This window comes from Rhinatrema bivittatum, chromosome 7, assembly GCF_901001135.1.
Source record: "Rhinatrema bivittatum chromosome 7, aRhiBiv1.1, whole genome shotgun sequence".
NCBI lineage: Eukaryota > Metazoa > Chordata > Amphibia > Gymnophiona > Rhinatrematidae > Rhinatrema > Rhinatrema bivittatum.
The window spans coordinates 224522861-224549584 of NC_042621.1; the positions used below are offsets into that span (position 1 = coordinate 224522861).

The window sequence follows — 26724 nt, forward strand, 5'->3', positions numbered from 1 at the left end:
TTACAAGCTTATTTTACTGGTATACCCAAGGATGGTTTCACTAAGGAGGCCACAATGGCGTATATTACTGTCCTTCCCAAGGGTGGCAAAGATTTCTCACTAAAGAGTATGGCTGAAATATGGTTTTCAGGGAAATGTTCTCAGCAGCATTGCGGCCCTCTACCGGCCAATCTCCCTGCTAAATTTTGATGTAAAACTATTTGCCCGGATATTGGCCAACAGGATCAACAAGGTGTTACCGGAATTGATTTCCCTTGGCCAGGTGGGATTTGTGAAGGGGCGGAAAGCCAGCAGACACCTTCTTAGCCTGTGGATGGCAATGACGCATTGCTTGAAGCATCGCATTCCGGCCTTAGCGGTGGGATTCAACGCCGAAAAGGCGTTTGATCGGGTGGCGTGGGAATATCTATTTTCTGTCTTACAGAAATATGTTTTTCAGGGAAATGTTCTCAGCAGCATTGCGGCCCTCTATCGACACCCCCAGTCCATGATAGTGGCTAATGGTCTATTGTCCGCTCCGTTTGAGTTATGCCGAGGAGTACGGCAGGGATGCCCCCTCTCCCCCTTATTGTACATTTTGTCTCTGGACCCCTTATTAAGGATGATCCAAGGTGACTTAGGGGTGGAGGGCTTGCAATTGAGGGGGTCCCAATTTAAGATTGCTGCGTTTGCAGATGATGTTTTGATATTTGTGGTAAACCCAGTTGCTTCACTTCCCAGAGTCCTGGATCTTCAAGCACAATTTGGGGTTTTTTCAGGATTAAAAATTAACAGGGATAAATCTGAAGCTATAGACATTTTGGGTTCCGTGAAGGGACTCTGGCCTGGAGTTTTCCCACTACGCTGGGTAACTTCCGAGATGAAATATCTAGGTATCCGAATACCAGTGAATGTTCATAATTTATATGATGCGAATATTATGCCATTGTTGAAAAACACGAAACAGAAACTGTCGGACTGGATGAACCTGCCACTGTCCATCTCGGGGCGGATACAGTTGTTTAAAATGATAGAGCTGCCCAAATGGCTATATATTATGCAAATGCTGCCTGTGTGGATCCGAAAGCACCATATACAGGAACTGAATGCTGCCCTTCGGAATTTTATTTGGCACAATAAGAAGGCCAGAATTGGTATGACTACGCTTATGCGACCTCACCATGAGGGAGGTCTTGCGTGTCCCAACATTCATATGTACAATATGGCCCTTTTGCTATGTCACCTGCAGGATTGGCTACGGGGCACTAGTCTTTTCATTCCCAGGGATCTACTTCGAGACTGGTGTCACCCACTTGATATCTGCAATCTTCTTATCGCCCCTAAATCAGCACTATCTGAACAAGTGCGGGACTTCCCTTATATTGGGGCGTGTAGGATGGCCTGGAAAAGACTGTGCTCTTAGCTTTCTATCTCCTGGAGGACGTTGTACTTGGCTTCCATATGGGGTCTTCCTCAATTCCCTTCCAGCTGGGACCCATCTATTCTTCACCAGTGGACTGAGTTAGGTCTGACTCATATTGATCAGCTACTAAATCCCACCGGATCCGGATTAATGACTTTTACCGTATTACAGGCACTTTATGGGATTCCAAAGACCCACTTTTACGCGTACCTACAGATCCGCCACTTTATTACCACCTGGGACAGGAAAACGAAGACAGGGGCTTCGTGAGAGCGTTTGGAGATGTTTTTCCCTATCACTCCTCATCGGACGTCTTGTGCTACTAAGATCCAGAAGCTTGCCACCTTGAACACAGCTACACACTTGCAACATCTGACGGACAGTTGGAATAGGGATTTGCAAAGTCAGCTTTCTCCAAAGCAACTGGAAGATTGTTTTCGCACCATAGGTTTTTATACTGACAATGTACACTTACGAGAAGTCCAATTTAAATTGCTCTACAGAATTTATATTACGCCGGATAAAGCCTGCCAATGGAAGATGTCCACCTCATCCGCATGTTTAAAGTGTGGGTATGTAGGGGCAAATCTCTGGCATAATTTTTGGGACTGCAGCTTTATCAGCTTATTTTGGAGGAAGGTGTTAGCATATATGGGGAGACTACGAGACTGTGTTATTCCACAAGACCCACAGCTCTGCTTACTCCATTTATCGACTGACCCCAAGCTGGGTACCAACACTAGTGCAATGGGCCGTTTCATGCGCAAAGGATTTCTTTTAGTCAAGCAGACCATCTTGTCACACTGGATGGATAAGGACCCGCCCACGTTTACCCAATGGCGTATAAAACTACATCAAATGGTGATCTATGAACAGATAACAGCGAAGGCCACATTGTCGGCTAACAAACAAGACCAGTTTCTGGAAATCTGGAATCCATATCTCAGCACATTGAATCAGCGAGCCAGGTGTAAGATATTGGACTTTTCCACCTGAGGGGTTGATGGGAGACATGTTGTTCCTTTTTTCTTTCACTGGCATCCGTCTTTTGCACTATCTTCCGTTCTTTTTGTTCTTCTTGTTCTTTTATGGCGCATATTGATGTTATGATCTCCACTATGTTATGATCTCCACTATCTAGAAGGTATTGTGTTCAAAGGTATGAAAATGTTCGCACTTATATGAAGTTTGCCTATGCATGCGGAGCATGGACTGGTCAAGGGGGGACATGGTGGAGGGGGTGGGGGGTAGGCGGATTGGGTTGGGATACGGGGGGATAGACGGGGTCTGTGTATAATGTAAGTTTTCAATATGTTATGCTCATCAGTTGTATTGATAAAACTTTATAAATAAAGATTACAAAAAAAAAAAAAAATATCGGACGATATTTTAAATCGTTAAAAAACAATTCGCATCCCTAACATGAACATACAAAGGGCATCCAAAGATTAACCTTGCAGCAGCATTTTAAACAAGCTGTGTAGAGTAAGAAAACTGGGCAGACCAAGATAAAGAGAATTGGAATAATCAAGGTGTGTTAACAGTAGAGATGTGAATCGTGTGGTCGATCGTCTTAACGATCGATTTCGGCTGGGAGGGGGAGGGAATCGGATCGTCGCAGTTTGGGGTTTTTAAATATCGTTTAAATCGTTTAAATCGTGTAAATCGAAAACCGGCACACTAAAACATCCCTAAAACCCACCCCGACCCTTTAAAATAAATCCCCTACCCTCCCGAACCCCCCCAAAATGCCTTAAATTACCTGGGGTCCAGTGGGGGGGGGAGGGCGGGAAAACTGGCACACTAAAACAAGCCTAAAACCCACCCGACCCTTTACAATAAATCCCCCACCCTCCCGAACCCCCCCCAAATGCCTTAAATTACCTGGGGTCCAGAGGAAGGGTCCCAGTGTGATCTCTTTCTCTCGGATCTCCGTGCGTTGTAGAAATGGCGCCGGTGCTACCTTTGACCTGTCATATGACAGGGCAAAGGTAGCGCCGGCGCCATTTTGTTTTTTTGTCCCCCGACGGCAGGAGATTGCTCCCGGACCCCCGCTGGACCCCCAGGGACTTTTGGCCAGCTTGGGGGGGGCCTCCTGACCCCCACAAGACTTGCCAAAAGTCCAGCGGGGGTCCGGGAACGACTTCCTGCACGTGAATCGTTTTTCCGTACAGAAAATGGTGCCGGGAGTCCGGGGGTCCAGAACGACCTCCTGCAGTCGAATCGTGTTGCCATACGGCCGACGCCATTTTGCGCCAAAATGGCGCCGGCCGTACGGCAACACGATTCGACTGCAGGAGGTTGTTCTGGACCCCCGCTGGACTTTTGGGAAGTCTTGTGGGGGTCAGGAGGCCCCCCCAAGCTGGCCAAAAGTCCCTGGGGGTCCAGCGGGGGTCCGGGAGCGATCTTCTACCGCGAATCGTTTTTCCGTACAGAAAAACGATTCGCGTGCAGGAAGTCGTTCCCGGACCCCCGCTGGACTTTTGGCAAGTCTTGTGGGGGTCAGGAGGCCCCCCCAAGCTGGCCAAAAGTCCCTGGGGGTCCAGCGGGGGTCCGGGAGCGATCTCCTGCCGTCGGGGAACAAAAACAAAATGGCGCCATTTCTACAACGCACGGAGGTCCGAGAGAAAGAGATCACACTGGGACCCTTCCTCTGGACCCCAGATAATTTAAGGCATTTGGGGGGGGGGGGGTTCGGCAGGGTGGGGGATTTATTGTAAAGGGTCGGGGTGGGTTTTAGGCTTGTTTTAGTGTGCCGGTTTTCCCGCCCTCCCCCTTCCCCCGATTTACGATTTTTTGACGATAAATCGGGGGAATTGTTATTGTATCGCGGCTCTAACGATTTTTGACGATTTAAAATATATCGGACGATATTTTAAATCGTCAAAAAACGATTCACATCCCTAGTTAACAGCGTCACCTGTAATCCAGATCTAAGCTAGACAGAAAGCAATGGTTTCGGCCTGTGAATCAACTTTATCTTATAAAAAGAGGTTCTAACAACATATCTAATCTGAGCTTTCTTCACTCCAAAACTCTGAATGACATGGATAATTTGCAGTCAGTGCAAACTTGTAATGAACACTAACTTGCTGACTTACACAGCCTGAATATATTAGCATATTTCTTTTAGCTGGATGCCTGGGAATGAAGAAAATAAACAGAAAACTGACGTGCACTACAGGTCACTGGATGGTGAAGGGAACTTCAACTGGAGATTCATTTTCCCTTTTCAGTACCTTCCAGCAGAACAGCTCTGTCTTGTTGCTAAGAAGGTGAGTTCCAGTTAAGCCCTAAATAATTTCTTTGTCAATTTAGTCTGCATTTCAAATTTCAATAATGGATTAATTTGGAAATTGTTTTGAAGCATGCATGCAGCAAGTTCATGTTTTGCCTTCTCATTTCCAGGAGCATTTTTGGAGTCTTGACAAAACTGAGTTTAGACTGCCACCAAAACTACTGATGCAGATATGGGACAATGACAAATTTTCCCTGGATGACTACCTCGGTACTTCATAACTTTTTTTAGTTTAAAATAATATGTAACTAGAAAGTAATTTCTATGCAAAGTTTATAAAAAAAAAAAAAAAAAAGATAGCAAAAAGATAGCAAGGGCAAGTCTCAAATCCATATATGCAGGTAAATAGCGATTTATATGTGCGAAGTGACTCTGAAAATTGCCCTCCATTATTACGGCTTAAAGTACATGTAGTATCGGACAGCTTGCATACTTTTAGCAGCTTTTAGAGGAGGTGTTCCCGGGGGGGTGTTCAGGTTAGAGGAGGAAAATAATGCATGTAGATTGCAAATGTCTGCGGATACTTTGTATCCATAGCAAGTTTCAAACTGAAAGTATGCATTAACTTTTCTTTGAAAATTGATGCAAAGTCTGCAGGTAAAAGGTGCCCATGAACTTTGTCTCAGTGTGAACAGTTTGAAAATTGCCCCCAGTAGTTTGAGTACAAAATTTGAGAAATATAGCATTTTAACAAAGACACATAGTGAGCGTGTATGATCACTGAATGTTACCATACCTATGAAATTTGTATTGCTATGTGTTTGTTTTTTGTATATTTTTTAAATTATTATTGATCTTTTTTTGTTTTCTCTACCAGGTTTTGTTGAACTTGATTTACATCGCACTGTTATTCCAGCAAAAGTCCCAGAAAAATGTTCAATGGACATGATACCTGATTACAAGGCATCAGACCATGCCAAAGCTCCCAAGATTGCTTCACTCTTTGAACAGAAATCAATGAAGGGGTGGTGGCCTTGTTACTCAGAAAAGGACGGCAACCGTATTTTGGCTGTAAGATGATTCTTTCTTTTTTTATTTATTTATTTAATTTATTTATTTATTTAAGAGGTTTTATATACCGATGTTCATGCATTTATTTAATTTATTTATTTAAAACTTTTTCTATACCGTCGTTAAGGTGGGTACCGTCGCAACAGTTTACAGTAAGGCACAAAAGAAATGCTATTAACCTCTATCAGTTTACATAGGTGCCATAATGTTCGGTAACATAGTTTTAAACAATGTTAGTTGTTAAATGAGAGTGAACACTATCATGTCCCGTTTGATTCTATAGCAGTTTGAGTCAAGGACTCATTCTATAAGTAACTTATCCTTTACTGATGAATTCTATTAAAAACAAAAAACATACACCCTTAGTGATTTCTGTTTGCGTGGGTGTTTTGTCTCTTGCACTTACCTGGTTTAAACCTTGCATTTCCCTGGATTCTATTCTCCCTTCTCTTTTTGAAAGGCTTGTTTGAATAGCCAAGTTTTAAGATTTTTTCTGAAAGTTTTGTTTTCTCTTTGTAGTCTTAATTCCAATGGCATGGAGTTCCATAATATGGGTCCTGCTAAGGATAATGCCCTTTCTCTTACCTGTGTTAGTCTTGCTGTCTTGACTGATGGAATCGTCAGAAGCGCTTTGTTGGCTGATCTTAAATTTCTGTTGGGGATGTGTACGTGAAGGGCTATGTTCAGCCAGTCTGCGTTTTTGTTGTGTATTAATTTGTGTATGGTGCATAGTGTCTTGTACTGTATTCTTTGTTCAATGGGAAGCCAGTGCAACTCAGTCAGTGTTTCCATAATGTGATCTCTCTTCCTTTTTCCAGTTAATACTCTTGCAGCCGTGTTCTGCAATATTTGTAGTGGTCTTATGGAGGTGTATGGTAAGCCTAGTAGAAGGGTATTGCAATAATCAGTGCTTGCAAATATTAGTGCTTGTAGTACTGATCGAAAGTTGTCGGTCGTTAGAAGTGGTTTAAGTTTTCTGAGGACCATGAATTTGGCGTATCCTTCTTTTACTTTTATGGATATATGTTGTTTTAAGCTTAGTTCTGTGTCTATTATTACTCCTAGATTCCAGACTTTCTCTGCGAGTATTATTTGTTTGTTGTTATTTAGTGTAATTGGGTTGTGTGAGATCTCCATGTTTTTTTTTCTTTCTAGATGAAGGAATTCTGTCTTCTCTATATTGATTACTAGCTCCATTTGATTTAACAGTTGTTTGATGATGTCTAGATACATGTTCGCTATGTTTAATGTTTTCTCAATTGTATCGTCAATGGGTAATATAAATTGAATATCGTCTGTGTATATGTAGTGAGTGATTCCCAGGCCGGCTAGCAGGTGGCATAATGGCAGTAGGTATATGTTGAAAAGTGTGGCAGACAGGGCAGATCCCTGTGGCACTCCTGTCTGAAGGTCTATTTTTTCTGACATAGAATCTCTGATTTGAACTTGAAAATATCTGTTACTTAGATATGATCTGAACCAGCTGATTGTTTTGTTGCCTAATCCTATTTCTTCTAGTCTATTTAAAAGTATGTTGTGGTTTACAGTATCAAAAGCTGCTGAGAGGTCTAGCATCACTAGAATGTAATGTTTACCGTTATCGAATCCTCTCATGATGTTGTCTGTCAGCGCCAGTAGTAGTGTCTCTGTGCTATAATGTTTTCGAAAACCATGTTGTGAGGGATATAGGATGTTATTGTTATCTAGGTGTTCCCCTAGTTGCTTCTGTATAGTTTTTTCTATTAATTTAGCAATTAAGCGTAGGTTTGATACAGGTCTGTAGTTGCTCAGGTTAAGTGGGTCGCTGTTTTTCTTCTTTAAAATGGGTTTTACGATTGCTCCTTTCAGTGCATCTGGCATGGATCCTTCCTCTAAGGATAGATTAACGATCTTTGTCAGTGTCGGTGATACAGTGTTGGCTACTTTTTTTATATCTGTGGTTGTTATTGTGTCGCATGCATGTGGGGCGGGATTTAGTTTTTTTAGCAAAACTTCGATTTCCAATTCTGATACTTCATAGAATGTTGACCATTGTTTGATTTCTCTTTTTTTCATTTTAATTTCTTGTTTCTTAGTATTTGGTATTTTAATTTTTTTTTTTTTTTTTTTATTTATAATTTTCCATTTTACAATGTTAGAATCCTTCCTTATAAGATTGCATTACATAATATCACATATTATTTAATCATACAATCTTAAACTTTAGAGAAACATTTGTCTTTATATAATATCTTTGTTTAGACAATCCCCTAGCAAAACTTATAATAATAAGGATATACAAATTACCATTAAAAAAAATCACCCAAGAGTGGCAAACTTTTATATATTTAAACAGGAGCCCAAACGAGAAAATTCTAAGAATAGGCTTAACATAGTACTAACAGTGATTATTCCAATTTGACCTTCTATCTCTAGGCATTTGGGGAAGAGGTTACTGGCCTACGGGCTTCAATAAACTGTTTCAACTGTTCTACTTGGAAAAATACAAAGGTTTCGTCACCTTTTTTTAACAAGCATTTACAGGGATACCGCATTGAAAACACAAAACCTAGTGCAATAACATCTTGTCTAAGTGACAAAAACTCCTTCCTGCGACATTGAGTAATCGGAGCCATATCAGGATATAACCTAATTTCTTGGTCGCAGAAATTCACAGGAAAGTTCCTAAAGTAATTTCGCATTACATTCATGACGTCCTGTGTTGTAATAAATGACACTAAAAGGACTTTCCTCTCAATTATTTCCACATTAGAGGATTCTAAGAACCCAGTCAAATTGGATGGTATTTCCACATTATTTTCATTTCTAGCAGTAGCCCTATTTGTTATAAACCTACAAAAATTGATAGAGGGAATATTTTGTTCTGAAAATCCTAGGCATACTGTCAAAAACTTTTTTAGGGTAGTATAAGGTATTTCCCCCATAATATGGGGGAAATTTAGAATTCTCACATTTAGCTTTCTCAGTCCATTTTCCAGTGTCTCTAGGCGTCTTGACGATGTTAACTGTTCCTTTATAATAACAGAATTAACCTTAGCATTAGTTTGAAGCTTATTTTCAATCTCAGTTATCTTGTTTGTCAAATTAGTTCCCTGTTCTTGAATCCCCAATATCTTCTGTTGTATATTATAATTGAGGGAGTCTACCTTCTTCTCCAGTCTTGTTAGCGAAAGTCCCTGGCCTGCAACCAGGTCCCATATGGCTTCGAGTGTCACAGCCCCGGGCCTCGATGTTCCCAGCACTGACTCACCCGCAGTAACCGGGAGAATGATGTTCTCTCCGGCTTCTCGAGCCTCCCCTTCCTCCACCGGGGGCTCTCCTGATGCACCTGGGCCCACTCCAACCACCTCAGGGTCCGTCTGCACCTGGGCCGGTCCTTCTCCGTCCACTGCTCCAGGGTTCACTCCCTCCAGCTCTGGCGCCCCGGACACGTCATCCGAGTGCGTCTGAGCAGGAGCACCGGCTGGGTCGCGCTGCGCCGGAGGTGCGCGAAGGTCGGGACTGAGGGACGTCTCTGCCAGCGACGCACTCCGCTCTCCTGCTGCAGGGCTCGCAATGGCCTCCTCGACTCCCTCCAAACTCACTGTCTGGGCCAGGAAACGCACGATGTCAAGCTGATTAGGTCCAGGTAAGGGCTCTGGAGGGAAGACCCTCACCTTTCCCTTTCTCTTGGAAGGCATTTATCAAGCAAAGAAAGAACTTTAAGAAAGATTCAGAGATAGCTGGCGTTCCCCCGAACCGTTATGCCGCCATCTTAGTTTGCCCTTTAATTTTTAGGTTCTTAATTTTGTGATTAAAAAAAAGTTGCGATTTCGTTGCATCTATTTTCTGGAAGGGTTTGTGGAGATTCGGATTTGTCATTAGTGAGGTTTTTTACTATGGTAAATAATGTTCTTGGGTTGTTTTCATATTTTTCTATTTTAGAGCTATAGAATTGTTTTTTTTTGTATCTAGAATGACTTGTTTATAGAATGCTAGGTGTTTTCTGTATTTTGTTAAGTTTTCATTGTTTTTATTTTTTCTCCACTCTTTTTCTTTTTTTTTTTTAGCTTTCTCTTGATTTCCTTAACTTTTTCATTATACCATGGGTTTGTTTGTTTAGTATCCTTAATGTTAATATGTTTGATTGGGTTTATTTCTTCAGCTATTTCTCTTGTTGTTTGCAGCCATGCTGTGGTTGCGGAGCAGCAGTTCATGTAGTCTAATTTTGTTAGTTTATCTTCTAACTTTTCTTTTAGGGTTTCTAGGTCATACGGTAGGTGATATTTAACTTTGATTGGTTCTTTTTTCCCTTCTTGTGTATGGGGTTTACTGTATTTAATTGCAGATTGTATGAGGAAGTGATCGGACCACGGGATGGGTGTGTAATTGGTTTTAATGTGTTCTAAGTGGCTTTGGCTGATGAATGTTATATCGAGAGAGTGTCCTGCTCTATGCGTGGGCTTATCGGTAATTAGAGTGAATCCTAGTGCGGTCATAAAGTCCAATAGTGTTTGGCAGGTGTTAGACAGGGGCTTTGTGTCTATGTGCAGATTGAAGTCTCCTAGTATGATGGTAGATTTGTCAGTATTTAAGTGTGTTGTTAAGAACTCAATTAGTGGGGAGCTATTTAATTCTAGTAGGCTCGGTGGGCAGTATATTAGGCAGATTTGAAAACTTATCGTTTCAAATAGGGCAATTTCATGGTTTTTTTGGCGGTATTGTGGGTATTAGTTTACATTTAAATTTTTTTTCGATTATTAGCATTAGTCCCCCCCTCTTTTATTTAATCTGGGGATTGAAAAGACATCATAGTTTTTGTGTGCTATTTGATTTTTTTAAGACTGTGTCTGTCTGTTTTAACCAAGATTCGGTGATTGCAATGAAGTTTGGTTTTGTGTCATAGAGTAGATCTGTAATAATTGGGAATTTTTTTGTGATGGATTGTGCATTAACTAAGAGAAAGGTAAGCATTAAAAGGTTATTTGATAATGGATTTCTAGGGATTTTGGTCCTTTTTATTTTTATGAGGTTGCTGGGCTCTATGTGTTTTGTTTTTTTCCCGTTTGTTGTGTTTGTTATGTTTGTAGTCTTTATCCATGTTTGTCCCGTCTGGATTTGTCCTCAGTGTGTCTTCGGTCATCAGGTTTTCTCAGTGGCATACGAAGGGGCGTACAAAGGGGTATGCCCCTTTGTCGCGTCCCTTTGTCGCGGGGCGCCGGCGCAAGACGCCTCTGGTCTCGGTGCGGCCCTTTTATCCTCCCCCTGGGGCGTCCCTGACGTCGAGGACGTCAGCGGCGTCAGCGGAAGGGGAGGGGCCGAGGGCCTGCTTCCGGGACCGCTGGCAGGGATCGGCGTCTGTGAAAAAATAAATAAATTAAAAATACAGACAGCTACAGCTACAGCTAGGAGAGAGGGAGAGAGATTCCGGTTCAAGCCTCAGGGTCTCTTGGGAGGCAGCGGCAGGCGGCAGTAGGTATGTCCTGCCTCGGTCTCGGGGTGGCCCTTTTATCCTCCCCCTGGGGCGTCCTCGTCGTCGAGGACGTCGGCGGCATCAGCGGAAGGGGAGGGGCCGAGGGCCTGCTTCCGGGACCGCTGGCAGGGATCGGCGTCTGTGAAAAAAAAAAATTAAAAATACAGACAGCTACAGCTAGGAGAGAGGGAGAGAGATTCCGGTTCAAGCCTCAGGGTCTCTTGGGAGGCAGCGGCAGGCGGCAGTGGGTATGTCCTGCCTCGGTCTCGGGGTGGCCCTTTTATCCTCCCCCTGGGGCGTCCTCGTCGTCGAGGACGTCGGCGGCATCAGCGGAAGGGGAGGGGCCGAGGGCTTGCTTCCGGGACCGCTGGCAGGGATCGGCGTCTGAGAAAAAAAAAATTAAAAATACAGACAGCTACAGCTAGGAGAGAGGGAGAGAGATTCCGGTTCAAGCCTCAGGGTCTCTTGGGAGGCAGCGGCAGGCGGCAGTGGGTATGTACTGGTACATATCACGTCGGTTTACATAAAACCAAAGTATGAAATTACATCGAACAATCGAACATTATGTCAGACAAGAGGTAACAAGTAACAGGTCAAACATCATGAGAACTTATAGATTATGCTGGGAACTTATGGTTGGAGCTGGGGACAACTTATGGTTAAAATTCAAATTGTTATTACAATATCAAATAAATAAAATTAAGAAAGAACAGAGTCAATAAACAGAGTCAATAAACAGTCAAATATCAAATAAATAAAATTAACAATAAACAGTCAGAAATTACAACCGACTTATTAAACATGGGTGTAGATAGATGTAAAGTAAGCTAAACAGGGGAATTAAGGGCTACTGCATTTTTATGTGCATTTTCGTGGGGTTTTTAATTCAACTCTAGATTCTCTTCTGCTGAGCCCTGCCAAAGTGTTAACTATAGAAAGTATTTTCCCAATAGGCTTTCCAAGCAACATAGTCACTGTTATTTAAAGTTAAATAGCTTTTGGTATCAAAAGTTTGTTTGAGCTGTTTGTTATTACTGTTATGTCATATACAGGGTTTTTGTTTTTTTCAATAATAAGGTAACTCTGATATAACACTATAATCTCATAAAATCTGCATGAATTATTCTTACTATAACAGCACTTGAGGTACTCCAGACCTTGCTGTAAGATGGTCATTTATATGCTTTCAGCTAAGTGATTGGTTGACTTCATACTTTTTCGTTCATCTCAGCTTTATTAGAATGGCCTTGCCTTGTCTGGTGATATCGTTGTCTTGAAAACACCATCATGGTGTACTTTAATGGCCGGATTTTAAAACCCTAGCACACATAAATCCCGGAGTTTATGTGCGCCGGGCCAATTTTCGAAGGGGCCTGGCCATGCACGTAAACCCCCGGGACACGAGTAAGTGCCAGGGCCTGAAAAGGAGGAGGTCCAGGGGGCAGTCTGGGGGGTGGGGTGGAGCTGGAAGCGCTGGTACAGCGGCCATTTGTTGCTGTGCCCAGGGAGCACGTACCAGCAGTTGTCCGGTGCACACAAGTTGCTTCTGCTCCAAAGGAGCAGCAACTTACAGAACAAAAAAAAAAAAAAGGTACGAGAGATTAGGTTTAGGGGGTGGGGAGGGGAAGGAAAGGGAGGCTAGGATGGGGTAGGGTAGTTCCCTCCCAGTCTGCGGCTACAAAGGTAAAAAATGTGCAAGAGGCGTGGTCATTGCTAAATAAATAAATAATAAAAAAAAAAAATCCTAGAAGCACAGTCCAGATGTATTCCACACATTAAGAAAGGTGCAAAGAAGGCAAAACGATTACCAGCATGGTTAAAAGGGGAGGTGAAAGAAGCTATTTTAGCCAAAAGATCTTCATTCAAAAATTGGAAGAAGGATCCAACAGAAGAAAATAGAATAATGCATAAGCGTTGGCAAGTTAAATGTAAGACATTGATAAGACAGGCTAAGAGAGAATTTGAAAAGAAATTGGCCGTAGAGGCAAAAACTCACAGTAAAAACATTTTAAAATATATCCGAAGCAGAAAGCCTGTGAGGGAGTCAGTTGGAACGTTAGATGATCAAGGGGTTAAAGGGGCACTTAGAGAAGATAAGGCCATCGTGGAAAGATTAAATGATTTCTTTGCTTCGGTGTTTACTGAAGAGGATTTGGGGAGGTACCCATACCGGAGAAGGCTTTTTCATGGGTAATGATTCAGATGGACTGAACCAAATCATGGTGAACCTAGAAGATGTAGAAGGCCAGATTGACAAACTGAAGAGTAGTAAATGACCTGGACCGGATGGTAAACACCACAGAGTTCTGAAGGAACTAAAAAATGAAATTTCAGACCTATTAGTAAAAATTTGTAACCTATCATTAAAATCATCCATTGCACCTGAAGACTGGAGGGTGGCTAATGTAATCCCAATATTTAAAAAGGGCTCCAGGGGTGATCCGGGAAACTACAGACCAGTTAGCGTGAATTTAGTGCCAGGAAAAATTGTGGAAAGTGTTCTAAATATCAAAATCACAGAACATATAGAAAGACATGGTTTAATGGAACAAAGTCAGCATGGCTTTACCCAAGGCAAGTCTTGCCTGACAAATCTTCACTTTTTTGAAGGAGTTAATAAACATGTAGATAAAGATGAACCGGTAGATTCATCTTCAAACTAGCATACCCTGACTAACGAATTGACTTTCCCCTAAGATATGACATGACCGCCCAACCGACCGCCCACCTGACCCTCGCCCTTTCTATCTTCTCTCCCCTCCTCCCAACCTCTTTAGGTCTTCTCCTCATCTTCCCCTTCCATCTATCACTTCACCCTGCTGATTATCCTGATTGCTTTATATAACTTTATTGTTTAAACTAACATGTACATTTGTATATATATCTCGTATTATCATCCCCTGCCCTATTAACCGCTACCTGTTAATGTTATTATTGTAAAGCTTGTTGCTAAGTTATTATTATTATTATTATTATTATTATTATTGTAAAGCTTGTTGCTAAGTTATGTTACATTGTGAACCGAGGTGATGTTTTGCAAACGTGCCTCGGTATATAAGAAACCCTTAAATAAAATAAAATAAATAGATGTAGTGTATTTGTTTTTTTAGAAGGCGTTTGACAAAGCTCCTCATGAGAGGCTTCTAGGAAAAGTAAAAAGTTGTGGGATAGGTGGTGATGTCCTTTCGTGGATTGGATTACAAACTGGCTAAAAGACAGGAAACAGAGAGTAGGATTAAATGGCCAGTTTTCTCAGTGCAGGGGAGTAGGCAGTGGAATGCCTCAGGGATCTGTATTGGGACCCTTACTTTTTAATATATTTATAAATGATCTAGAAAGAAATACGATGAGTGAGGTAATCAAATTTGCAGATGATACAAAATTGTTCAGAGTAGTTAAATCACAAGCAGATTGTGATAAGTTGCAGGAAGACCTTGTGAGACTGGAAAATTGGGCATCGAAATGGCAGATGAAATTTAATGTGGATAAGTGCAAGGTGATGCATATAGGGAACAATAACCCACGCTATAATTACACAATGTTAGGTTCCAGATTAGGAGCTACCACCCAAGAAAGAGATCTAGGCATCATAGTGGATAACACATTGAAATCATCGGTTCAGTGTGCTGCGGCAATCAAAAAAGCAAACAGAATGTTGGGAATTATTAGAAAGGGAATGGTGAATAAAACGGAAAATGTCATAATGCCTCTATCGCTCCATGTTGAGACCGCACCTTGAAATACTGTATACAATTCCAGTCGCCGCATCTCAAAAAAGATATAGTTGTGATGGAGAAGATACAGAGAAGGGCGACGAAAATGATAAAAGGGGTGGAACAGCTCACCTATGAGGAAAGACTAAAGAGGTTAGGACTTTTCAGCTTGGAGAAGAGATGGCTGAGGGGGGATATGATAGAGGTGTTTAAAATCATGAGAGGTCTAGAACGGGTAAATGTGAATCAGTTATTTACTCTTTCGGATAATAGCAAGACTAGGGGCACTCCATAAAGTTAGTTTGGCACATTTAAAACTAATTGGAGAAAGTTCTTTTTCACTCAACGCACAATTAAACTTTGGAATTTGTTGCCAGAGGATGTGGTTAGTGCAGTTAGTGTAGCTGGGTTTAAAAAAGGATTGGATAAGTTCTTGGAGGAGAAGTCCATTACCTGCTATTAATTAAGTTGACTCAGAAAATAGCCACTGCTATTACTAGCAACAGTAACATGGAACAGACTTAGTTTTTGGGTACTTGTCTTCCCAGGTTCGTATGGCCTGGATTGGCCACTGTTGGAAACAGGATGCTGGGCTTGATGGACCCTTGGTCTGACCCAGTATGGCATGTTCTTATGTTCTTAACTGAGGAAGGCCCCGATGCATTGCCATGCGAAAGTTGCCAATTTCAACCCCCCCCCCCCCCTTGTGTGCGCCGCCCCTGATTTTATAACATGTGCACACTGGCATGCAGATGTTATAAAATCGCATGTCCATGTGTGCGCGCACACATATTTTTTAAAAATCTACCCCTAAGAGAACAAGATTGAAATTCATCAGCCATCTGAAACCACCCTCCCTCAACGCTGCTAAAAGTCCATGCTTTGTTCCACATTGTGCAAACTTCTGATTGTACTGAGAGAAGGCATTCCCTGGCGGGTCTGAGTGCTCCGTCCCTTACTTTTCCCTTCCATCCTATGCTTATGCAGCTTCTGCTCAGGGAATGGGAGGCTCCCGAATCTGGTCTCCACGTGGGCAGGGCAATGGATAAGTTATATCCCGTCCTGGATACAGCTCTTGAGATGCTCAAAGTCCCCAAGGTTGATGCTTCGGTGTCGGCCACACCATCCCAGTTATAGGGGCCACAGCCTTAAAGGATCTTCAAGATCGCAAGTTGGAAGTACATCTCAAAAGCATCTTTGAGGTGCTGGCTTTAGGTGTCCGGGCGACGGTTTGTAGCAGTCTCATAAAGTGGGCAAGCCTCAGGTGGGTTCAACAACTGCTCAGCACCCAGGACCTCCCGTCTGCAGAGGCCGAACAAGCGGAGCAGCTCGAAGGTGCGATTGCATATGGGGCTGATGCCCTTTATGATCTCCTCCGGGTGCAGGCCAGGGCTGTGGTCTCAGCGGTCTCCACCAGATGGCCCCTCTGGCTGCGTAACTGGGCAGCGGACTCCTCTTCCAAGTCTGTTAGGCGCTCTCCCCTTCAAGGGTAAGTTGCTTTTTGGGGAGGACCTGGAACAGCTTATTAAATCCTTAGGTGATAACAAGGTTCATAAGCTGCCTGAGGACCACCCTAAACAGTCAAAATCCTTTTTTCCTTCGCGCTCTCGATTCAGGGGTCAGCACAGGTACAATAGAACAAGGGGTTCCTCTCAGCATCCTGCCTCTTCCAGATCACAGGCATGAACTCATTCCTTTCGAGGACGTCGACGGTTCCGGGATGGCAATCCCCATGGATCCACCATCAAGTCCTCTCAATGAGATGAGGCAGGCCCATTCCTTCGCTCCCGCCTTAGGTGGACATCTGTCCTTTTTTCTTGGGGAATGGGCCAAAATCACCATGGATCAGGGGGTCCTCTATGTGATCGACAAAGATTACATGTTAGAATTTGCTCAGGATCTTCCTGACAGCCACCTGATCTCTCCATGCAGCAGTTAAAAATGGCCAGCAGTGTGCCAGACTCTCAACAGGCTCCTGGAGCTCGGGGCCATAGTCCCTGTTCTTCCAGAGGAACAGGGATCCAGCCACTATTCCATCTACTTCATCTTCCCCAAAAAGAACGGTTCCTTCTGACTGATTCTGGCCCTCAAGAGAGTCAACTGGGTGCTCAAGGTTCCCCATTTTCGGATGGAAACCCTGAGGGCGGTCATTGTGGCGGTTCGGTCCGGCGAGTTCCTGGCTTCGCTTGACCTCACAGAAGCTTATTTTCACATCCCGATTCGCAAGGAACACCAGAAGTATTTTCGCTTCGACATAGTGTGCCGGCATTTTCAGTTCCAAGCTCTCCCATTCGGGCTCACCTCTGCTCCTCGCACGTTCATCAAAGGTGATGGTGGTGGTGGTGGCGGCCTTGGAGTCTTGGTCCATCCCTACCTGGATGATTGGCTCATCCGGGCGAAGTCTGAGCAGCTCTGTATTATGGCGGTCAGTCGGGTGGTGTCAGTGGTCACCTCCCTCGGGTGGATAGTCAACTACTCCAAGAGCAACCTCTTGCCCTCTCAAGTTCTGGAATTTCTGGGAGCTCGCTTCGACACTTTTATGTCCAAGGTCTCCCAGTCCAAGGTCTGTGCACTCAAGCTCATGCAGCAGGTACAGCATCTCTTATCTCTGTCGATACACAGGCCTGGGATTACTTTCAAGTTCTGGGCTCTGTGGTTTCCACTATCGATCTGGTGCCCTGGGCGTTTGCTCATATGCGTCCTTTGCAGAAAGATTTACTGGCCCGTTGGAAGCCAGTCTCAGAGGAGTTTCGTATGCCCCTATCACTTCCCAAGTCTACCATCATCAGCATGCAGTGGTGGCTCTCTCTCGACTACCTGTCGAGGGGCATGCCCCTGGAGATTCCCCAGTGGATTGTCGTGATGACGGATGCCAGCCTCTCCGGCTGGGGAGAGGTTTGTCAGTCTCAATCGATGCAGGGCTCTTGGTCTCCGATCCAATCCAAATAGCACATCAATCGTCTGGAGGCCCGGGTGATTCGACTGGCACTCAAGTTCTTCCTTCCCTTGATCCGTCGCAAAGTGGTGAGAGTCCTCTCCAACAATGCCACCATGGTAGCTTACATCAATTGCCAGGGGAGCACCAGGAGTCGCCTGGTAGCCCTGGAGACCAGCCTATTGTTCGCTTGGGCGGAGCGCCATTTGGACCACCTGGTGGCTTCCCACATTGCAGGAAAAGAGAATGTTCAAGCCGACTTCCTCAGTCGTCAGCATCTCGACCCTGGAGAGTGGGAGTTGTCAGATGAGGCGATGGATCTAGTCATCCGTAGGTGGAGGGTTCCCCACTTGGATTTGATGGCCACCCTGAAGAACGTGAAGGCTCCTCTGTTCTTCAGCCGCTGGAGAGAACACTGTTTGGAGGGCGTGGATGCTCTAGTCCTGCCCTGGCCCAGCGATGTCCTCCTTTTACGTATTCCCTCCTTGGCCTCTAGTGGGAAAAGTTCTCAGAAGGATAGAACTTCACAGGCCGGTCATTCTTATAGCTCCGGAGTGGCCTCGGAGACCGTGGTTTGCGGACCTCGTGAATCTCGCGTCGGACGGCCCTCTTTGTCTCGCTCACCTCCAAAACCTTCTGCGACAAGGTCCAGTATTTTTAGATCAGGCAGATCGCTTTTGTCTTGCGGCCTGGCTTTTGAGCGGCAGCGGCAGCGGCTGAGGAAGAGGAGCTACGAGAAAGAAGTGATTTCCACGCTGTTGCGGGCCCGTTAAACCTCAACATCACTTTCTTATGTTCGGGTTTGGAGGGTTTTTGATAATATGTTAATGGAGGCTGGGGTATCGACGCGCAGGGTCCTGGTCTCTCTGGTTCTTTCCTTCCTTCAGAACGGGCTCTCTAAAGGGTTGTCTTTCAACTCCTTGCGGGTTCAGGTTTTGGCTCTCAGCTCCCTCTTGGGCAGGCTTGATGGTTACTCGGTGGATACCCATCGGGATGTCATTCGATTTCGTAAGGGGGCTAAGCATTTGAATCTGCCGGTCAGGGTTACTTGCCCGTCTTGGAATCTTAACCTGGTCTTACAGGTTCTCTGTGCGGCACCTTTTGAGCCCCTCCGTTGGGCCACGCTCAAGGACCCTCACGCTTTAAATCGGTGATCCTTGTGGCTATTTGCTCAGCCAGGAGGGTTTCCGAGCTGCAGGCTTTATCATGCCTGGAGCCCTTCCTGTGATTCTCTGATTCAGGGGTTTCTCTAAAGACTGTCCCTTCTTTTCTGCCAAAGGTAGTTTCATCCTTTCATGTCAATCAATCAGTGGAGCTCCCTGCCTTTTCTCCAGAGGATATTGCTGGCACGTCGGGTGCTGATCTCCGACTCTTGGATGTTAAGCGTGTTCTCCTTTAGTACTTGCAGGTTACTAATGATTTCAGAGTCTCCGATCATCTCTTTGTTTTATGGAGTGGTACTCATAAAGGTTAGAAGGCCTCTAAAGCCACCATTGCTCGCTGGCTAAAGGAGGCGATTGCATCAGCGTATCTTTGTCGGGGCCGGCCAGTTCCACAGGGACTAAAAGCCCATTCTCTGCGTTCGCAGGCTACTTCTTGGGCAGAGAGCCAGTTAGTTTCTCCTCAGGAAATTTGCAGAGCGGCTACCTGGAAATCTATGCATACTTGTGCTTGGCATTATCGTCTTGACATTCAGGCACCAGTTTTTGGTTCTTTTGGCAGACATGTGCTCCGAGCAGGACTGTCTCGGTCCCACCCTACGTAGGGAAGCTTTGGTACATCCAACTGTCTGGACTGATCCGGGTATGTACAAGGAAAGGAAAATTTGGTTCTTACCTGCTAATTTTTGTTCCTGTAGTACCACGGATCAGTCCAGACTCCCTCCCGTATTTCTTTTATCAGTCCACTCATAGTTTTGTCCTATTCAGCTCTGGAAAATGCCTTCTTCCTTGCAGAACTTTGATGTAACACAATGATTTGGCACCGGATGTATCTAACACATAGACGAGCTGATTTTTACTTGCACTGTTCAATGTTCTCATTATATTAACCTTATTGGTTTTGTTACTTGCTTGATCTTATTTTGGTTCGGTTTGCATTTATTTTTTCTGCTTTGATAACGCTTATACTGAGGGGTGCAGGGTGAGCGCTGTCCATATATGGTATGCCCTTTCAGTTTTTCTCTGGCTCCATCTGCTGGACAGGAGGCTCAACCCACTGTCTGGACTGATCCGTGGTACTACAGGAATGAAAATTAACAGGTAAGAACCAATTTTCCTTTATGCCCTCTCTGGTAGATTCTGTTATAACTGTGTGACTCTGGTACTGATGTAAAAAGGTGTGCTCAGTACAATGCACAGTTTAACCCTCAGTTGTGCACAAACTCTACTGCCAAGGAATTTTGTGCACAACATTGTGGGGTGAGTTTTTGAAACATTATGCATAGAAAAATTAGCATATATGTGCGATAGTAACTTCTACTTGCATATTCTGTGTTTTATAAAAGTGAAAAATACATCCGTATTTTCACTTTTGTGCACACATAAGTGCATAAAAATGAGGCAGTCTAGGGGCATTCCCAAGTGAGGCCAACATTTCTGTACGAAAGTCGTTATTTTAAAAGACGTGTATACATTTTCAAACTTGTGTATTTTTTACACTTGTTAATCATCTGGCATTAAGTGATATTAAATGCGTTTATTGTTTAATACTGACTAGATGGGAGGTCTGGGTAAACTGGGAGGTGTTCAAGCTGAAGAACCAGGAGGGTCTTGATGACTGGGCGAACTAGTGGACTAACTGGTAAAACTGATCATTTGACTCATGCGCTTGTTTTAAAATACACAACACAAGTCTCACTTTATTTTCACAAGTAAAATATACCTGCATATATTTTAAAAATAGATGGGTAGTGTACATGTGCTCGATGCTTTGATATGCATTGTTTCAATATATTGCATGTATTCATACACAAGCCTACATACGCGTGTATGTGCCGGGGTAAAAATACATGTACTTTATAATAACATGCATACCTGATATGCGCAGGGTATAAAATACTAGCTTAGATCTACTCATGTCCGAATACACGTGTATATGCTGCCACATGCATTTGTTTGAAAGTTATCTCCTTGTGTGTGTTAGCTCACTCGCATGGAAATTCCATGCTAATGATGACATTAGATATTACCCCCCAATGCAGAGAAGTACTCTGGCTTACCTCCTATTTTCCTAGTGCCAGAAACTTAAATCCTAGTCAGAGGTGGAGTAAAGTTTCCAGTGCTAGTGTCTGTCTACAGGTAGAAGCTGGATTTCTGGTGTCTGGAACTGTAACTGGGATTTTATGGGTAGGAAATATGCTTTATGCACAAAAAGCATGTTTTCTATGCATAAAATATGATTTACGTGCACAAAAAATGCTTTCTGCACAGAGAACATTTTTTGGGGTATATAAATTATATTTTATGGATGGAAAGCGGTTTATTTGCACAAGTTATTTTCCATGCATACAATGATTTATGCACACACAAATGTTCTCTGTGCAGAAATCATTTTCATGCACAGAAACTTGTTTTTCTGTGCACTAAGCCTTTTCTGTGTCCACATTTCTGGATTGTATGCATTTTTTAAATTCCTAATGCATTAGCATACCATTAGCTTACTGCATCTGGAGTTTAAAAGAAAATTAGCTTGAGTGTTAAACTGTATGCTGAATTTCAATGCACAGTTTTAATGCTCAGCTTTTTGCATCAGCCCCTCTGTAAGCTGTCTTGTGAATAAGGCAGAAAGATGGGATATATAAAAATATTCCAGCTCCATTTCTCTCCCCACCCCTAGAGATTCCAGATCTGCCCTCCTCCTCCCCTGCAACCCAAATTCCAGACCCTTCTTCTCTTCCTATCCACCAGACCCAGATTTCAGAATCTCCCTCTTTCTCCCTTCCCACCTCTAGATCTCCAAACTTTAGTGTCCCATCCTATCCCATCCCCAATCTTTCATCCTCTTCTCTTTCTGATGCGCTCCTTCCCATTTCTGCTAGCTCCTCTCTCTTCCTTCCTTCCACCATCCCTGAAATCATCTCTTCCTTATCTTTCTCCATCCCCAAGATCCTCTCCCACTTCAGCACCAATACCTTAGATCTCTTACTCATAAAACCCCAATAAAAACAAAATAAATTATACAAATACACCAACATAAAAACAAAATAAATTATATACCAACAAGGTTAAAGAACTGCTTTAAGGTCAATATTCAAAAGATTTGTCCAGCTAACTTTGATAATTAGCTGGACAAATCTTTGGGGTTTTAATTAATCCCTCTTTTTCCCCCAGCTAAGCAGGTACATTTTGACTGGGAAAATTGTTGGCCTTACACAATTTATCCAAATAAAGAGCACAGGGCTGAAGGTATTCCTCGGTTACAGCATAACTTTAGCCAGTTAGTACTGTTGTTCAGTGTTCCCTGGTCAGAGAGTGAGGCTGCCCTAAAATTACCCAGATATATTCAGCAGTAGGAATTATCTGAATAAGTCCAGCTGAATATCTGGGTAAGATATCCGGATAACGTGCCAGCTGTTCAGCTCTTTGAATATGGACATCTTTTTTTAATTATACAAAAGACATGTATGCTGTTTAATAATCAAATTTATGCATATATGCCATAGAGTTACTGTATGAAAGTTTGTCATAGAATCTATTCAGGTGTCGCAGAAAACTTGGTGCTAGGCTAACTGGTCAGCCTGCCTACAGCAAGAAAGAATAAATACATTCCAAGTTGTGCACTTCACTATTTACTTGCGGCCAGGCTTATTTGGCTAGACAGACATCTGACAGAATAATGTGTAATTTTTGTTTTGCCTTTTTCATTAAGAAGGTGGTGATGATTTAAACAATATTTTCCAAAGTAAATCTATCTGATTTATGTTTTACTGATAATTTACAATCCAAGAGTATATTCCATTCAAAGAGGGAATCCCAAAATGCTTTAAATAAGTTATTACAAGAGGGCAAGCTTTAGTTGTCAGTTTTGGCTTCAAGTTCCAAAGAGAATAGCTATCGATGTAAAAATATAGTTGGGTAGATTAAGAGAAAGGGAACTAGGTATTTGTCCAGTGTTGTAGCAAGAATTAGAGGCAACACCAGGATTGGAACTTTGCTGTCTAATATGCTCGTCTGTCTTGTGGTTCTGCTTAAAATATCAAAATCACATCTAGCTAAGCAGCATGGGCCAGATTTATAAACAGTTTGCTTAAGGTTAATCAATCAAAATAATCCTGTGTTTTCAATTTGAAAACTGCCAGTGCAAAACAAACAATTGTTTGCACTGAAGCAAATGTTGGATTCATTTGCGTCTGTTTAGTAAGCTGATGAGCTAGATTTTAGAATTGATGGGATGAATTCTAAGGGGTTCTTCACCCTCAGTACCAGATTCTTACAACCATGAGGGAGGCAATTTTCAAAAGCTGTTTACCCAGGTAAATGTCATTTTCCCTGGGTAAATTGGTTGCATAAAATGTACCCACCCCTTACCTGGGTAAAAGCACATGCAGGGATCTACAGCACAATGTTAAATCTGCACGAGTTATTTTGCATGGAAATAGCGCCCCCAGAAAAAGCAGGTGCAAATCACTGCAGGTAATTGTTCACTGCAGCAGTTTTCTAGGCGCAAAGCCTGCAGGTAAATGCTCAAAGGCTTTGCACCGGTGGGGGGGGCAGTGCTGAAAATTGCCCCACCTTATGGTGCATTTTAGATAGGACAAGAAGCAGGGGGAGGGGGGTCCTTAAATTGCAGCAGGGAAGATACTAGGAAGAACTTTCTAATTTGAAGTTGGACAATGCACTGAAATGAGATACCTGGGTGGGAGGTAGCAAAATCCCCATCACTGCAGGTTTTTAAGAAGAGCTGGAAAACCCTGAGGCCAGGATGGTGTAGGTACCGTGGATCTTTGAGGATCCTGTCAGGTTCCTCAAAGTCCTACTTTTCTACGATTGAATGAAACACTTTGGGGAGAGAAGGTTGGCACTGGACAAGAAAATCAGGTCTTGCTAGACAAGAATTTAAAACCATCCTAAATGTTTAAACAAGTAAGCTTGTCACTGGGTACAATGTGTTGTCATGTGTTTCTCTTACAAAAGGGAAAAGTTGAGATGACGCTGGAAGTCCTCAATGAGAAAGAAGCTGAAGAAAGGCCCGCTGGCAAAGGCCGAGACGAACCCAATATGAACCCCAAACTTGACCCACCAAAGTGAGAGCTTTTTCTTTCTTCGTTGCTTTGTACAAAACCAAGAGACAAAGTGAAAAACCTTCAGAGATGCCGTATGTAATGCACACGTACTAAAATATAGGACCCAATATCTACAACATGATACTTAATACAGGAAATCAATACATGTTAGATATAAAGATGATGAAGATGATAGAGTGTACCTTCATACGATGCAAACCTGTAAGGTTCTGCTATCGTGTCTGTGAGCCACTAACCGGCTTCTAATCATTAGGTACCTCTATAGGATGGTTAATTTGTGTTGTAATCCACGAGTATTGCACTTATCTCATGCTCACACAGTCCGTCTCGAACCGCCGACACCGGGGTGTTTCGGAGCGGAAGCTCCTTCTTCAAGGGCAGCGCTTGTGCTGGGAGAGACTGCTAAGACATTGTGGAAATTTGCAATCGCGGCAGTTTCTGTGTTGTGGACTCGACGTTAGTAATGCGATCAGTAATGCTCCGTATATTTTTTGACGGCCGTCTCTGAGCGGCTCCTTAAAAGGAGCCGCTCAGAGACGGCCGTCAAAAAATATACGGAGCATTACTGATCGCATTACTAACGTCGAGTCCACAACACAGAAACTGCCGCGATTGCAAATTTCCACAATGTCTTAGCAGTCTCTCCCAGCACAAGCGCTGCCCTTGAAGAAGGAGCTTCCGCTCCGAAACACCCCGGTGTCGGCGGTTCAAGACGGACTGTGTGAGCATGAGATAAGTGCAATACTCGTGGATTACAACACAAATTAACCATCCTATAGAGGTACCTAATGATTAGAAGCCGGTTAGTGGCTCACAGACACGATTTACAGGTTTGCATCGTATGAAGGTACACTCTATCATCTTCATCATCTTTATATCTAACATGTATTGATTTCCTGTATGTAATGCACACTGCACATCAGAAGTGAGCTATGCGTTGCTCACCTTTGGGGTGGTGGGAGATCCTCTCCCTTCCAGCAGTGCCTTTGCTGTGTTTCTAGAATGCATGTTTACTCATTTCTGGATGTGCACCTTGCATGAACCTGTCATGTCATCTTAGCCAGTACATTAGTATGCCTTTTCGCCATCGGTATGGTTAATTATTAGTTGAATTGCATTATAGTCTGAAAAGAGTGCTATACCCTCGCTGTTCATTAATGTGATTAATGTATCTTTCAAATACAGCCGACCAGAAACCTCTTTCCTTTGGTTCATAAATCCCTGCAAGACAATGAAATTTATTGTGTGGCGCAGATTTAAATGGATTTTCATTGGCATCATCATCCTGCTTTTAGTACTTCTGTTTCTGGCTGTGCTCTTGTATTCACTACCGGTAAGGATTTTTTTGTTGTTGTTGTTGTTGTTGTTTTCCTGAGTATTAACTTTTATTCTTTCTTTTGTGATTATATAACTTGAATTGTCCATTTGTTTGAGGTTAGAATTAATAACTGGAATTCTTAATTTATGATTTTAAGCCATGTAGTAAATTAAGACTTGCATATGTATTCAGTGAAGCTGTGTTTCTTTTTATTTGGTCCAAATCAACTTTCTGCAAAATACTTTGTCATACTTAATAGATTAGCTGCGACGATATTGGTGTTTACATTTACTGTTTGGATTGTTGGCAATATTGCCTTTTGCATTATCGAAAGAAATACCTGTCCGACTTTATACCCTAATTCTGCTGTATCGTTTGATGTTTGTAACATGCCGGCCTGTTGCTATGTTTTGCTTCCGAATAGAAAGGAAATAAGTTGCTTGCATGCTTTCTGTCCAAAATAAAACTCCTTTTTTTTTTTTTTTTCCTTTTTCCTCTTCCCTTCTCCCAGAACTACGTGTCAATGAAGATTGTGAAGCCACTTTAGCAGAAATTCTAGGTGGTGACTTCTGTAAACGCGCAGCAGCATTGATGTGGTTGGTTCTGCCACAGCTGGGGACCAAAACCCACCAAAGTTTACATCCTGGTTTTAAACTTGCTTTCTTTTCTATTATACGGGAAGTGACTGAGGGTTAAGATTTTTAACCAAGATTTGTGGGATCATGACTAGTGCATTTATGTTTCTTGCCATTGATCATGTTATGTCTTCCATAATTTTTAAACAATTCCATTTCATGAACCTCTCTTGGGTGACAGGTTGCCCTTTTTTTTCCTGCTGAATGTATTTTTATGCAGATCTGTCTCACTGTATTTAATTTTCAAAGGCTTTACCACAGCAAATGAATTGACATTTTCTCACTGCTTTAGAAAGAGTGCTTATTTTTATAAGTTCTGAAAAACTGTGCAATAAAATAAATCCTGAGCTGTGGTATAGTCTGAAAAGTTGCATGATAAATGTGTATAGAGCACTTGTTTAATATAGATAGGTTTTTACAGCATTGTTTAAAACGCAATGAACATGGACACTAAATGTAATAAAAAGCACATTTTCCAATGCCTTTCTTTTCATTGAGTTATTGACAGTTACTGAGTGTGCGTATTTATTTTCTGTTGTTATATGGCACTTTAGAAGATCAACACAAAAAAAGCAGTAAGGTGAATTTTAAAAGCCAGGCGCGTGCCAAGACCGGGAGTCGTGCAAGCATCTAGCACATGTGGATATCCAACCGATCTTATGAGCATGAGTACTGATGCGGGAATATCTCGCATCGGGGGAAAATGGGGTGGAATG

At 42.9% G+C, this 26724-nt stretch overlaps 1 protein-coding gene across 1 annotated transcript in view; it reads left to right on the forward strand.

Moving 5' to 3' along the window:
• MYOF (myoferlin) overlaps positions 1-26490 on the forward strand; it is a 386224-nt gene extending 359734 nt beyond the window's left edge. Inside the window, 6 exon segments of the mRNA XM_029609901.1 lie at positions 4536-4677; positions 4811-4910; positions 5518-5711; positions 23946-24055; positions 25241-25388; positions 25885-26490. Coding sequence (XP_029465761.1) covers positions 4536-4677; positions 4811-4910; positions 5518-5711; positions 23946-24055; positions 25241-25388; positions 25885-25920 — 730 coding nt within the window. The 3' untranslated portion in view covers positions 25921-26490.
• The last annotated feature ends 234 nt before the right edge of the window (positions 26491-26724 follow it).